Source organism: Miscanthus floridulus, chromosome 7 (genome assembly GCF_019320115.1).
Source record: "Miscanthus floridulus cultivar M001 chromosome 7, ASM1932011v1, whole genome shotgun sequence".
Lineage (NCBI taxonomy): Eukaryota > Viridiplantae > Streptophyta > Magnoliopsida > Poales > Poaceae > Miscanthus > Miscanthus floridulus.
Genome location: NC_089586.1, coordinates 131,275,992 through 131,290,261, shown reverse-complemented (window position 1 = coordinate 131,290,261; position 14,270 = coordinate 131,275,992). Strand labels below are relative to the sequence as shown.

The 14,270-nt window shown below is 45.7% G+C and overlaps 1 protein-coding gene and 1 pseudogene across 1 annotated transcript; one reads left to right on the top strand and one right to left on the bottom strand.

Moving 5' to 3' along the window:
- Positions 1-819: 819 nt before the first annotated feature.
- On the bottom strand, positions 820-11,321 carry LOC136466293 (probable galacturonosyltransferase 4; annotated as a pseudogene).
- Positions 11,322-12,116: 795 nt separating this feature from the next.
- On the top strand, positions 12,117-13,448 carry LOC136464825 (auxin-responsive protein IAA9-like). The gene is made up of 3 exons (XM_066463772.1): positions 12,117-12,666; positions 12,780-12,891; positions 12,982-13,448. Exons 1-3 carry the CDS (start codon positions 12,231-12,233, stop codon positions 13,022-13,024), a joined length of 591 nt encoding a protein of 196 aa, XP_066319869.1. The 5' UTR covers positions 12,117-12,230; the 3' UTR covers positions 13,025-13,448.
- The last annotated feature ends 822 nt before the right edge of the window (positions 13,449-14,270 follow it).

The window sequence follows — 14,270 nt, the reverse complement described above, 5'->3', positions numbered from 1 at the left end:
ACGACCAAACGAACAAGCTGAAAGCAGGGAGATTGAACATCGATTAAAAACTAGAGACTTTTCCCTGTGTGCCATTATAAAAGATCGCAATGCCCTGTGTGCCCCTGGAAAAATTCAGCGGTCTTCAGTGCCACTACTCCAACTTTTTCGGGTCCTCCATGCCACTTCCGTCAGTTCAGGCTCTAACGCCGTCAAACTGCAGATGTGAAAAGACGAAAATGCCCTTAAGTTCAAATATGTTATTAATTTTTTTTGAGCATCTTAACGACTTCAAATGAAAAACTCAAAACTAGAAAGTTGTAGATCTCGTCGAGATCTATAATTTTCATATAAAAATTATTTTCATTTAATTTCACAAAAAAACTATGATGATTTTTCTAAGATATATTAATCATATCAAATCATATTTTTTTGCGGAATTAAATGAAAATAATTTTTATATGAAAATTATAGATCTCGACGAGATCTACAACTTTCTAGTTTTGAGTTTTTTCATTTGAAGTCGTTAAGATGCTCAAAAAAAATTAATAACATATTTGAACTTAAGGGCATTTTCGTCTTTTCACACCTGTAGTTTGACGGCGTTAGAGCCTGAACTGACGGAAGTGGCATGGAGGACCTGAAAAAGTTGAAGTAGTGGCGCTGAAGACCGCTGAATTTTTCCAGGGACACAGAGGGGATTACGATCTTTTATAAGGGCACACAGGGAAGAGTCTCTAAAAACTAATCAGAGAAGAGTACTCATCAAAGAAATACTCTGCAGATCTAGGTAGCTCTTGTTTTTTTTTCTCTCTTTTTGAAAAGATAACCAGCAGCAGCTCACGGATGTATATTGCATTCACGTAGAAAAGCATGATCGAAATTGACATATTTGGACCAAAATTTGCGATATCTTGGTAATCCAATTTCAAGCCAAGGTTTTCGATTCCCATTGTAGTGTAGGACTGCTGCACGCTCGATATCTCTTTGGTCGACATTCGGCTTGTACCCTAGACCCAAGAGATGCCATGAGCGATCAAGAGGGAATGTGCGGTTCCAAAATGTGACAAGACCAGCAGGGAGTGTTCCTAGCTTCCATAATTGCCTATTTGCGTTCTGCATGAATGAGATTCATGTCCTTAGACAAATATATGGTTCGACAAGACACTAATACAACATTAAGCGCTTCTAGAATCAAATATTTTTTATTATCCATTCGTGTATAAAAATAGACTACATGTTGTTAATCTGCCTATTCGCTGGTTGGTTTCAGCCAGGGCTTATCAGTCATGATACAGTGTTTTATCTCATAACAAACCAGCACCAGCCGGACTTATCAGCCCAGAAACCAACCAGTGAACAGCTAAATATTTTAAAATAAGAATTACTAAGTAGTAAAATCATGCAAGCCAACAGCCATTGCCACTAATAGCCCTTTGCAAGCATTTATGGAAACAGTGTAATTTTTGCCTCGAACATTACTGGTAATTGATAAGCTCATGAACACTCACCATATTCTGCCAGTAGTGGTAGACATCAGTAATATTCTGCTTCCTCCACTCAGACAAATCGAACATGTTCATGCCGTACGCCCAGCCACAAGCACGCTGATCAAACTGCTTAGCAATTAGGGGATTTGAAAAGTTGAGGTACCTATCAAACCTATGGAAAGTCGCTCCACAGGTATGGACAGCGCCATTAACCTTTCCTTTCAGATCTATTGACCAAAGATTACTTAGATCCTGCTGGACTACAATATCATCATCAAGAAACAACACCTTATTAAGCTTTGGGAAGATCTCAGGAAGATAAAATCTCAAATGATTGAGAATGGACAGGTACTTGGGATTCTGGAACTTGGGGTTTTTGCTCAGCCTATCTTGATGGGGTCTTGAAGTAGAAGTTGATCATGAAATGGGACGCCAGTTGCTCCAAAACTGGACTGTAGCTCGAATTTAACCAAGTAAACTCTTCTATGTTCTGGACCTGAATAGCAATTTTTCCTATGGGATTTGCCAAGAACCACATTCTCATTGCAGCATAATTATGTTTGTCCGTTACAATATGAAATACATGTCTTGTTGGGTTCTGCATTGGCATTTTAATTAAAATGTTAGTAGCCAGTACAAGTGAAGTAACCCTAGAATCTTCTTAGAATATTTAGTGCAACCCTCACATGTAAAATATTGTACCTTAGCATTTACAAGAGTTGAGTTCACAACCACAGCAGCTGCCAGTACATTATATGAGAATAATGCATAGTGTTATAGCTTTCAGTCTTCAAACTTCTCTTTATTTGGAAAATGCTTTTTGTGGGAGCTCGATAAATAGTACTCATTTGTAAGACGCAGTGTAAGACAATAGAGTTTTTTTTGGCAGGGCCTTAGCTGCTATCAGTGTTGCATGATTGGCCTTTTGCTTGTGAGCTTGAACTTGGTCCTCGGGTCCTCGGTTGAATGAAGGGATGCTAATAGCTTATCAATAACAGCTGCACAATTCTCATGCACTAATTTGACCTTTGTTAATGCCAACTCCATTGCTCTAATTTTTCCAGAGACACTGCATAAGCAATAAAGTTGAAGAAAACGTGTAAGAGACACTCTATTCCTATCAAAACCCAAACCAAGTACATGTCATCATCGCAATACCAGGGTGAACCCTGCAATAAAAAAAGAGAGAGAACGTACTTCTTTGGTAACCATCTATCACTGGTTGCATCACCGAGTGCTTGTTGGACATCCCTCATCTTTCTTCGAAGATCTCTAACAAAGGCATGACGGCCTCTAGAAGGTAGGAGCCCAATATATGTTCTTGCTCTTCTTAATTGATCTTTTATGGTACGTATCGTTGCATCTGGCAAACTTGTATGTCGATTGATACTATGGGTAACTGCTTTTGAATCAGACCCTTCCGAGGTAGCGCCTGCAAATTGCTTAGATGATCTATCAACAGTGTTTTCCTGGGAAATTAAACCACTATGTAACTAAATAACTACTTAACCATGAAAGAATAAGAGACTGAAGACTAAATCAAAACCTTGTGCACCTAAACTCGTAAAGCAAGATCTATAAGGCCTTTTATAAAGAATGATGCCACTAAAATTTTCAAATATCAGCACATACTTTTACGAAACCTAAAACTTCTCCAAGGGAAATTAGAAAAGGTAAAATATCAACAGAGAAGTGACCAAGATAGAATGTATCCACAATTTTGGAAACAATTAGTGTTTTGACTTTTGAGTACAACCTATTATGATTGAATTTGGCATATCCAATATGCCTCTAGTGTAGCCAAAGCAGGTTACTAATTGTAGTCCTAGGATGAAATCTCATAGTTCAGAAACTTAATGCTATAGATTTTTATTGTTTGGACATAAATTTGATCAATTTAATTATTTCAATCTATCAATATGTCACTCTGTTTTACCTTTTTCAATGAAGCGCTAGAATTGACATGCATTGTAGTAGCTTTGTGCCGCCTCACTTCAACATCACCACCATGACTTATTTGTTTTCGAGCGGTGGCAATATCATCAACACGCTCTTTCTTAACTGGATCATGTGACTCCACCTCCTTCATTTCTTCCCCATTCCACAGTACGTTATCATTGCTGACCGTTGATTCACTTGATCTATCCGAACACTTCTTCTGTTATCATCCAGCTGATTAACTCCTGTTAGATTGATCTCTAACCTAACTGGACCCAACGGCCCAGTTAGGCCTTTGATTTGCGCCCTGATCGGGGGCGCCCAGCCCACCATGGCTGGAGGGCCCCTGTCACCCTGTGCTATATAAAGAGGTGGGGGCCGGCGGCTCTAATCACGAGGTTGACCTGAGCCGACCTCCCCACCGACAAACCCTAAACCCGATCTAAGTGAGGGGCGCAGCCAGTGACGGGAAGTTCCTCCGCCACAGCACTGCGCCGTCATCATCTTCATCGCCGACACCGCTTCACCGACCGTCGCTGCCTTAGCGCAGACGTCGAACCTGATGGCGGCCTCCGAACCCTCCCCCTCTGTCGTGTCAGGTTCGGTACTTTTCCCCTTCCCTCTCTGTCTCTCTATTGCTGCACTAGAAGGTATCCTAGGTCTTTGATTCATCAAGCACCCAGCTAGATCTACTCCTAGACGATCCGAATAGTCTTACAATGGTATCAGAGCCGGGGGGCACTGCTTGCCGGGCTCCGGCCAAAGAGGCGCCGTGGCCAGGCCACTCGACGGTGGCACGCTCACTCGCTGGGGAGCGCGCACGCCGGCGACGGCGCCATTGCTCCACTGCTTCGCCCGCTCGCTTCGCTCGGTTGCGGCTGCGCTGCGCTGCGCTGAGGAGAAAAGAGAGAGCACAGAGACGAATGAGCTAGGGTTTCTGATCGGGCGGCCGCAGCGGCGTTTTCATTCGCGCGATATCGTCGCTCGGTCGTCGGATCGGCGCGGACGGCCGAGATCGAACGGGCCATCGTCGCGGCCCAGGCGGGCGCGCTGGCGCGTGGAGTTTTGCCGGCCTAGGCCCACGTTGCGGCCTGGGTGCGGCCTACGCGCGCGCGGAAAGGTGGGCCGAGCCGGCTTTTGCCGGTTTTGGGCCGAAACAGTAAAGAATGAGCCCATTTTCGTTTTTTCTTTTTTCCAGAAAATTGAAAAAATAGAAATTGGCTCAAAAGAAAATAGAAAATATGATTTTCCTGTGGGTAAAATTCATCAAATTGAATTATTTTCCGCTGCGTATGTAAAGATGTTATTTTCATTATTAAATTCGAACCAACGGGAGAATTTAATTTTGAAAAATGGATATGTTTTAATTAATCATAATATTGTTATTATTCTGACCAATGTTGATTAATGGCAATATTATGATGTTTTGTCTTGCATCAATTCTATTTTCTGCTCAACGGTGATATAGAATTAATGTAGAGAACAATTGTATGTTTTAATTTTGACCAACATTGAACTAAGGCATGCAATTGTTACTGTTATTATTTATGTTATATATATATATGAATTGTGTTTTCAAGAGGATACAACTTGATGAGTTGTATCAAAGAAATCCCCACTCTAAAAGGTGATAACTACATTGAGTGGAAGAAAAAGATCGATCTGGCTTTCATCCTCGCTGAGGTAGACTGGGTAGTCACCACACTGTGTCCCACAGAGCCTGTGGCACCGATGCGGGAGACAAACGAGACTGATGCCACCTGGGCAACTAGAGAGAGGGATTTTGCATCCCAAAGAATGTCCTATGACGTTGAGCATAGAAAATGGGCCACTGCCAACAAGAAGTGTTTGGCTATGATAAAGAACACGATTGAGCATGCAATTGTGGGCTCAATCCCAAAGTGTGACACCATCACTAAGTATCTAAAAAGAATAAAGAGTCAGTTCACTGGCTCTTCAAAGATATATGCTACCTAGTTGATAAAGCAGCGGGTGACAGAGAGATACTCAGGCAATGGTGGCATTAGAGAGCACATACTAAGAATGAGTTATTTGACATCCAAGCTAAAACTAATGGATCTGGCTCTCAAGGATGAGTTCCTTATCCATCTGGTTTTTGCTTCCTTGCCAAAAGAGTTTGACACTTTTGTTGTCAACTATAACATACAGCCTGAGAAATGGGACATGGAGAGACTTATGGCTATGTGTGTGCAAGAGGAGGAGAGAATGAAAGCCGCCAATGGTGGCACTATCAATTATCTGAAAGATAACAAGAAAAAGAATACTAATGTCAACTTCTCCTCAAAGTCAAAGGGAAAGGGTCTCATGCTGCATCAGCTTCAGCAAAACAAGTTCACAGTAGAGAAAGATCAATGTCTCCACTGCAAGAAGATGGGACATTATAAGAAAGATTGTCCCGATTACCTAAAGATAATCATGGCAAAGAAAGGTGAGAACATTATTACATTCATAAATGAATCCCTATATGTACAATATTCAAAATCTACTCGGTGGATTGACTCAGGTGTAACTGTTCACGTTGCTAATTCTTTATAGGGATTCCGTTCGACGAGGACTACGCAAAAAAGCGAAAGACACGTTAAAGTCGCAAATGGAGTCCAAGCAGAAGTTGAAGCCGTTGGCGATCTTTCTCTAGAGCTAGCTGATGGTTTCAAACTCATACTTAGAGATATTCTTTATGTTCCCTCGTTACAGAGGAACTTGATTAGTGTGTCATGTTTGGACAGTGATGGTTATGATTGCCATTTTGGAAATAACAAATGTAAGATAACATTTAATGATGCATGTGTTGGTCTTGCTATCTTACAGAATGAGCTTTATTTGTTATCACTACGTGATGATGTGAATGGTGTATGCAATGATGGGAACGTTGCGTGCAACAATATGAATGTATCCTCATCTGCGGATGTAAACAGAAAATGAAAGAGAGCTCACGATACATTATCGAAATTATGGCACTGTCGTTTAGGTCATATTTCGAGGGGGAGAATAGAAAGACTAGTTAAGAATGATATTCTTCCTCCATTAGAGCTCTTAGATTTAGAATAATGCAGAGATTGTATAAAAGAAAAGTATGTAAAGAAAATTAAGAAAGATGCCAAACGAAGTACAAGAATTCTACAGATTATTCACACAGACATCTATGGTCCATTTCCTGTAAAGAGTGTGGATGGTTATGATTCGTTCATAATATTCACAGATGATTACTTCCATTATGGCTATATTTATCCAATCAAAGAAAGAACAGAAGCATTGGATAAATTTAAGATATTTAAGGCTGAAGTTGAAAATAACACAATTTAAAGATTAAGATAGTCAGGTCTGATCATGGAGGGGAGTACTACGGTCGGTATACCCCATATGGCCAAGTTCCTGGACCTTTTGCAAGGGTTTTATAGGAGAATGGCATAGTTGCCTAGTATTCAACACTGGACGAACCTCAACAGAATGAAGTAGCTGAAAGACGCAATCGTACCCTGATGGATATGGTGCGCAGTATGATAAGTTACTCCACCTTACCATTGAGCCTATGGATAGAGACGTTAAAAACCGCCATTCATATTCTTAATAGAGTACCAAGTAAATCAGTGCCCAAAACACCGTATGAGTTGTGAACAGGAAGAGTACCCTCACTTAACCACTTGCATGTGTGGGAGAGCCCTGCTGAGGCTAAAGTATTTAACCCAAACATTGGGAAGCTAGATCCCAAAACAGTGAGTTGCCATTTCATTGGCTACCCAGAAAAGTCAAAAGGTTTTCGTTTCTACTATCCAGATAGACATACAAAGTTTGTGAAAATGAGACACGCTGTCTTCCTAGAGGATAAAATGATGAGGGGGAGCATGGTAGCTCGAGAAATTGACCTTAAAGAGAAGCGGGTGTATGCGCCCACTCCGATGATTCATAAGCCATTTTTCTCACTACCTGCTGTCGCTGCACCGACAGTGCAAGACACTGTGGTGCCAGCACCTGTTGTTATCCCATATATGGCAACAATGAATAATGATGAGAGACCTGTTCTTCAGGATCCTATAGAACCTATTGTCACAAATGAGAGGGAGCAACAACAGCCTCAAACAGAAGATGTGCCAAATGAGGAGGCCCCTAGAAGGTCTCAAAGAGTTAGAAAATCAGCTATTCCTGCTGATTATGAAGTGTACAACACTGAGGATTTTCAAATGGAGGATGATCCCACCTCATTTGAAGAAGCCATAAGAAGTGGTCATTCATCAAAGTGGCTTAAGGCCATGGAAGATGAAATGAAATCAATGAATGCCAATAAAGTTTGGGATTTAGAGATAATTCCTAAAGGAGCCAAAATAATAGGCTGTAAATGAGTCTACAAGACAAAGCTGGACTCTCAAGGGAATATAGAGAGATATAAAGCCTGACTTGTGGCAAAAGGCTTTACGCAAAAGAGAAGGGATTAATTACAATGAGATCTTTTCTCCAGTCTCATGTAAGGATTCCTTCAAAATCATAATAGCATTAGTGGCACATTACGATCTAGAATTACATCAGATGGATGTAAAGACGGTATTTCTCAACGGAGACTTGGAGGAGAATGTTTACATGGCACGATCGAAAGGTTTTATCATGGAAGGAAAAGAACAAATGGGATGCCGCCTAAAGAAATCTATTTATGGATTAAAACAAACTTCAAGACAGTGGTACTTGAAGTTTGATCAGACAATAAAGAATTTTGGATTTAAAGAGAATATAGAGGACAATTGTGTCTATACAAAGTTTAAGAATGAGAAGTTTATCTTCCTTGTCCTGTATGTAGATGATATCTTACTTGCTAGTAGTGATGTCAGTCTACTACTGGAGACAAAGAAGTTTTTGTCCTCAAAATTTGATATGAAAGATCTTGGTGAAGCTTCGTTCATTCTAGGGATCAAGATTCACCGAGATAGAAGTAAATGGGTATTAGGACTGTCACAAAAGGCATACATTGAAAAGATCTTAAAGAAATTTAGTATGCACAAATGTAGTCCCTCACCTGCTCCTATGGTCAAGGGCGACAGATATGGAGATTTTTAATGCCCCAGGAATCAATATGAGATCGATCAAATAAAAGTGGTTCCATATGCTTCAGCTGTCGGAAGCTTGCAATATGCTCAAGTATGCACGCGCCCTGACTTGGCATTTGTTACCGGGTTACTTGGCAGATTCCAGAGCAATCTTGGAATAGAACACTGGAAATTGGTAAAGAAAGTCTTGCGTTATTTGCAAGAAACGAAAGGCCTCATGATGACGTATAGGAGATCTGATTCACTCCATATAGTGGGGTATTCAGATTCTGATTATGCGGGAGATGATAGAAAATCCACGTCTAGATATATATTCACTCTCGCAGGGGGAGCTATTTTATGAAAAAGCTCAAAGCAAACCGTCACTACATCGTCCATAATGTATGCCGAGTTTGTAGCGTGTTATGAGGCAACGGGGCAGGTGAACTGGCTAAAGAAGTTCATACCCGGTTTGAAGGTGGTTGACGATATCTGTAGACCACTAAAGTTATACTGCGATAATAATCTGGCAGTACAGTATGCTCACAATAATAAGTCAAGTGGTGCTGCCAAACACATTGACATAAGTATTATGTTGTGAAAGATAAAGTCCGGGTTCAAGTCATAAGTCTTGAGCATATAAGTACAGTAAAGATGCTCGCGGATCCACTTACAAAAGACTTACCACCCAACGTGTTCAGAGAACATGTAGCCGGCATGAGTTTAAGGGAAAACCTATAATTCCTGGACAAAAGAAGACCCAAAAATAAGTATCTATTTCAGAACAGAGTTGTGTGTTGTAGCTGTTAAATCTATCGATAATGGACCGTGACGATGAGACATGTTATATGCGCTAATCTGTAATGGAATGAACAAAAGTAAAGAATATGAAAGTGAAAGATGGAAAGAGATCAAGGGAAAGATTGTTAGATTGATCTCTAGCCTAACTAGACCCAAGAGCCTAGTTGGGCCTTTGATTTGCGCCCTGATCGGGACGCCCAGCCCACCATGGCTGAAGGGCCCCCGTCACCGTGCGCTATATAAAGAGGTGGGGGCCGGCGGCTCTAATCACGAGGTTGACCTGAGCCGACCTCCCCATCGACAAACCCTAAACCCGATCTAAGTGAGGGGCGCAGCCAGTGACGGGAAGTTTCTCCGCCACAGCACTGCGCCGTCATCATCTTCATCGCCGACACCGCTTCACCGACCGTCGCTGCCTTAGCGCAGACGTCGAACCTGATGGCGGCCTTCGAACCCTCCCCCTCTGTCGTGTCAGGTTCGGTACTTTTCTCCTTCCCTCTCTGTCTCTCTATTGCTGTACTAGAAGGTATCCTAGGTCTTTGATTCATCAAGCACCGGCTAGATCTACTCCTAGATGATCCGAATAGTCTTACATCATGTCCAATTCAGTGTCATAGTCCATGGCAGCAACTACACCTTCATTGTCGCGTGCACCGCCTGCGGCGGATGCAACTCTCTGCACATGTTCTTTCACCACACCAGACATGTCCTATCACAACAGTTCACCACCACACCTTTAGATACCGATCTTATGTAACATCACAACTGAAGATGGAAGCACCTCTAACTAGGGCCTTGTTTAGATCACCTCCAAATTCCAAGTTTTTTTCCTCTCTCTCCATCACATCAATTTTTAGACGCACGCATGGAGCATTAAATGTAGGTAAAAAAAATAACTAATTGCACAGTTTTGTTGTAAATCACGAAACAAATTTTTTGAGCCTAGTTAGTCCATGATCGGACAAAGTTTGTCAAATACAAACGAAACATGCTACAGTGTCCAGATTGCAAAAATTTGCAATCTAAACGAGGCCTAGAGTGAAATTCACCTGTGCTAGCGTGTTCAGTCGCTTGCCCTTCTCACTCCGGATGATCTATGAAGAGAAACACGTTAAGGTCCACTAAGTCCCCAAATGCCTCATTGGAACAAGTGGCGATGTTACCGGAATGTATGGATCACGTTCACGTCCGAATGCGCGCCTCCCAGTCTCTACGAACACAGAGATCACAGAGCATCTTCATCAAGGACGTGCAGATCAGAGGTGCATTACGAAACGACGAAAGGGGGACAGGTCAAGACAACCGTACCATTGGAGCCGGAGAAGGGGGAGATGGGCGCACCGATGTAAAGAGCGAGTGGCGCCAGCACAGAGGTGAGGAGCAGTGCTAGCACCACGTCCCGAGGCCGACACTTCCACCTCGGCCACCGCCGCTGCCGCCGCGCCGCTCGGCCGACGCCATGGGCCGCGGTGGCTCCGGGGACGGCCCGCGCGTCGGAGTTCAATCCGCCCCGCTTCGGCGCTTCCGGATGCTCAGGTAGTCAGGTGGAGAGAAAGCCTTCCACGTGTACTGGACGCCGAATCACTCGTGCTGGCGGGACTGGGACTGGGAGTGTCGCGCGTAAACAACTCCCCGTTGCTCTCGCGTCTCTGAGTCTCGGGGCGGTCGGCACGTGTCTGTCTCGGCCGGCGTCTCCCCCGGATCGGAGCTCCCAGAGTCCGCGCGTGGAGCCGGGGACCTGCAGGGCGACGGTCTCGTGGTCGTGGCGGACCGAGCAGGACACTGTGCGTGTCCCGTGCCACTCCCAGCCATTGCGCATTCGTAGCGCGTCGCACGCATGCACGCAGGAGACGAGAGGCAGGCAACAAGCGCGTCGGAAACGGGCGGCCGCGGGAGCGGGAGGGCACCAGGCCACCAGGCACCGTGGGTCGTGGCCGCGGTTCCACGGACAGACCGCCCGCAGCCACGGACCCAGGCTTTGACCTGATGAACTCGTAGCAATAATAATTGAGCCCTCGCGCGCGGCCGCGCACGCGCCACGGGCTCGCAGGCACCCATCGGCCGGCGGCGCGGCACGCATGTGCTGTGCTGCGCTGCACTCCCCGAACCCCTTCCGCGAGTCGCCGACCACGGCCGGCTCCCACGTTCGTGACCTGCCGCCAGTGCCAGTGCGCGCGCTCGAGCCCTGCCCGGCCGCCGTCGCCGTGCACGTACGAGGCGGCGCATCTCGAAGACCGCTACTCTAACGGCCGGCCGGCCGGCAAAGAGGACAATCGCTGCAGCGTTTCACAGTGCCGCATGTCATGTCGCCGTCTCGCCGACGGGCAGATCTCCTGCGGCACGTAACTGAACGATGCATGCATGCACCGACCTGATTACCTGAATTTGACGGCGGACAACACGAGTCGCGTGTGTGACAGCAGCAGTTGACACCGCCCAACCTATCACCCTCAGGCTGTCACTAGGCTTTTGCACTCCGGCACACAGCAAAAAGCCACCGGGGGGCGGGTGTGGATTAGCAGTAAAGCGCGCACGGAACTGGAGGGTCCTGTCGGTCGGCAAACAAAGAGATCAAAGCAAAGCACGGGACTTTGGAGTCTGGACAGCCACAGCCACGTCGAGCTCGCTCTCGGTCGCTCTCTAGGGCAGGGACGGAGGACAGGGAGGCAAGCAGACAGATTGGCCGGCTTTGGGTCCCCCTGAACCGCGACAAGCTGCCCCCCTGCAGTCCTGCACTGCACTCCATCGATTCCTTTCCACTTTCCTCCTCGTCGTCTCCCGCTGTCAAGCACCGCACGTCTCTCTCCCTTCTTCCCTGCCTCCCTATATATGCGAGGAGCATCTCCTTCCCTTCCCTGCCCAGTGCCCAACTGCCAGCCATCTCACCCGAATTCCTACGCGTATCCTACAGAAACAGATAGAGCACCGAAAGCTCGCAGCTTTGCCAGCAAGAAAGAAAGACATCAGCAGCAGCCAGCAGCGTTACGGCATGGAGCTGGAGCTCGGGCTGGCGCCGCCGAGCGCGCGCCACCCCATTCCCATGACGATCGACCATGGCTACCACCTCGCCGCGGCCGACGAGCTGAGCAGCACCTCGTCGGACCACCACCCTCGTGCTGCGCGCGCCGGAAAGAGAGGGTTCGCGGAAGCCTTCCAGAAGGCGGAGTCGACGACGACGCTGCCGCTCTTCGATGACGGCTCGTCGTGCGGCGCGAGGAACGGCGGCAGCAAGAGGCCGCTGGTCGGGTGGCCGCCGGTGAGCTCCGCGCGCAGCAGGGCGTGCGGCGGCGCCGGCGCCAAGTACGTGAAGGTGAAGAAGGAAGGCGACGCCATCGGCAGGAAGCTGGACCTGTCGCTCCACGCCTCCTACGACGAGCTCCTCGCCACGCTCGCCCGCTTGTTCCCGACCACCTCCGGCAACCAAGGTAGGTACCAGTGTTCGTTGTTGGTCCATCGAAATTCAGGGGATCTACAATCATCCAATCCAACCTACCGATTCTGATGATCTGATCCCCGAATTATTGCCATGCTGTTGCAGACGACAAGGAAATCAGCAGCTCCACCACCACCACCAGCAGCCATGTGGGCGTGGTGGTCACCTACGAGGATGGAGAAGGGGACTGGATGCTGCTCGGAGATGTGCCATGGGAGTAAGTTTCGCTACGACCAATGCATACATGTGGAGTTCATCTTATCCTTCCGGATTGTTGCTGACATCGCCCTGCGATTTTTTCTTGCAGTGATTTTGCAAGGTCCGTCAAGCGGCTCAAGATACTGGGATGATTGAAGCCTGGCCGCGCTGATGTACATGTTCTTGATTGGAGTGCTTATTTTTTTCTTCTTTTTTGTTTTGAAAAGCACTTGGTGTTAAGATTTACCTCCGTCCAAAAAAATATATAATTCCAACACAGTATTATAATTTAGTATCTTAAATTTAATTAATCTATACACCTAAAAAGACTCTAAAGTAATCATCTATCCGGTGATACAAAATCTCGCTCATTCTCATGTATCCACATCCGATAAAAATCATCCTCAATTCAGGGATCACACGTCCACATCCTATCCGGTTCTAATGCACAGACTGTCGGATCCACGTGTCCGCGTCTAATGCGAAATTCTCGGAGTTCACTGTGTCTGAGTGATGAGGTTAATTAAAAAAAATGATCCCGGTGCAACGCACAGACATATATCTATTATAGATTTAAAAAATACTAATATTTATGATATCAAATAAATATCATTCGATGAATTACGAAATAACACGTAGTTGCATTTTTTTCTTGGACTGAGGTGGTAAGAATCAAGGCAGTAGTTTGGTGTTGTACTTGGGAGGTTACCTCTTGTGACGATACGTATAAGAACAGGCAGCCTGTTCGTTTGGCTGTGACTTGTCGTAAATGATTGTAAATTTCTAGTCGGAATAATATTTTTCTCTCACAGAAATCAGCCAGTAGTACTTCTTTACGAACCAGCAACGATACGAATCAGCCAACCGAACAGGCTGAGGTTTTCTGGTCTTGTCTGTGAGAATGTTTCTCTTGGAGATTTGCCTTTGTGTTTTGCGCAGTTTATGCGGCAACTGATCGCAAACTACTATAATACATCTACTATCATTAAGCCAGTTTGCTTTGGCCGATGAAAGACGTGTCCACGTCACCCGAAATTCCTGCAACCGTCCGATCTTGCCGTTTGAGGGCCTATATCTCTTGAAATAGATTCCACCGGTGGCGGCTTCTCCTGCTTCTGAGGCTTCTACTCTGCTTTTTTTACTTCTCGTTGGAATCCAACCAAGCAAATATATTGCTCGACTTCCGCTTCGACTTCTCGTTGGAATCCGGCCAGGCAAATATATTGCTCAACTTTCGCTTCTCCTTCAGCAAAAAAACTCGTTTCTCTCTCCGTCATCTCTCGCTCTCGATCTCTCCCGAGGCGACGATGACCACGGCGACGGCGCGCCGGTGGCCCCCTCCCCCTCCGTTCCCCGCGCTGGTGAGTCCCAACATCCTCTACTCTTCCCCTCCCTCTC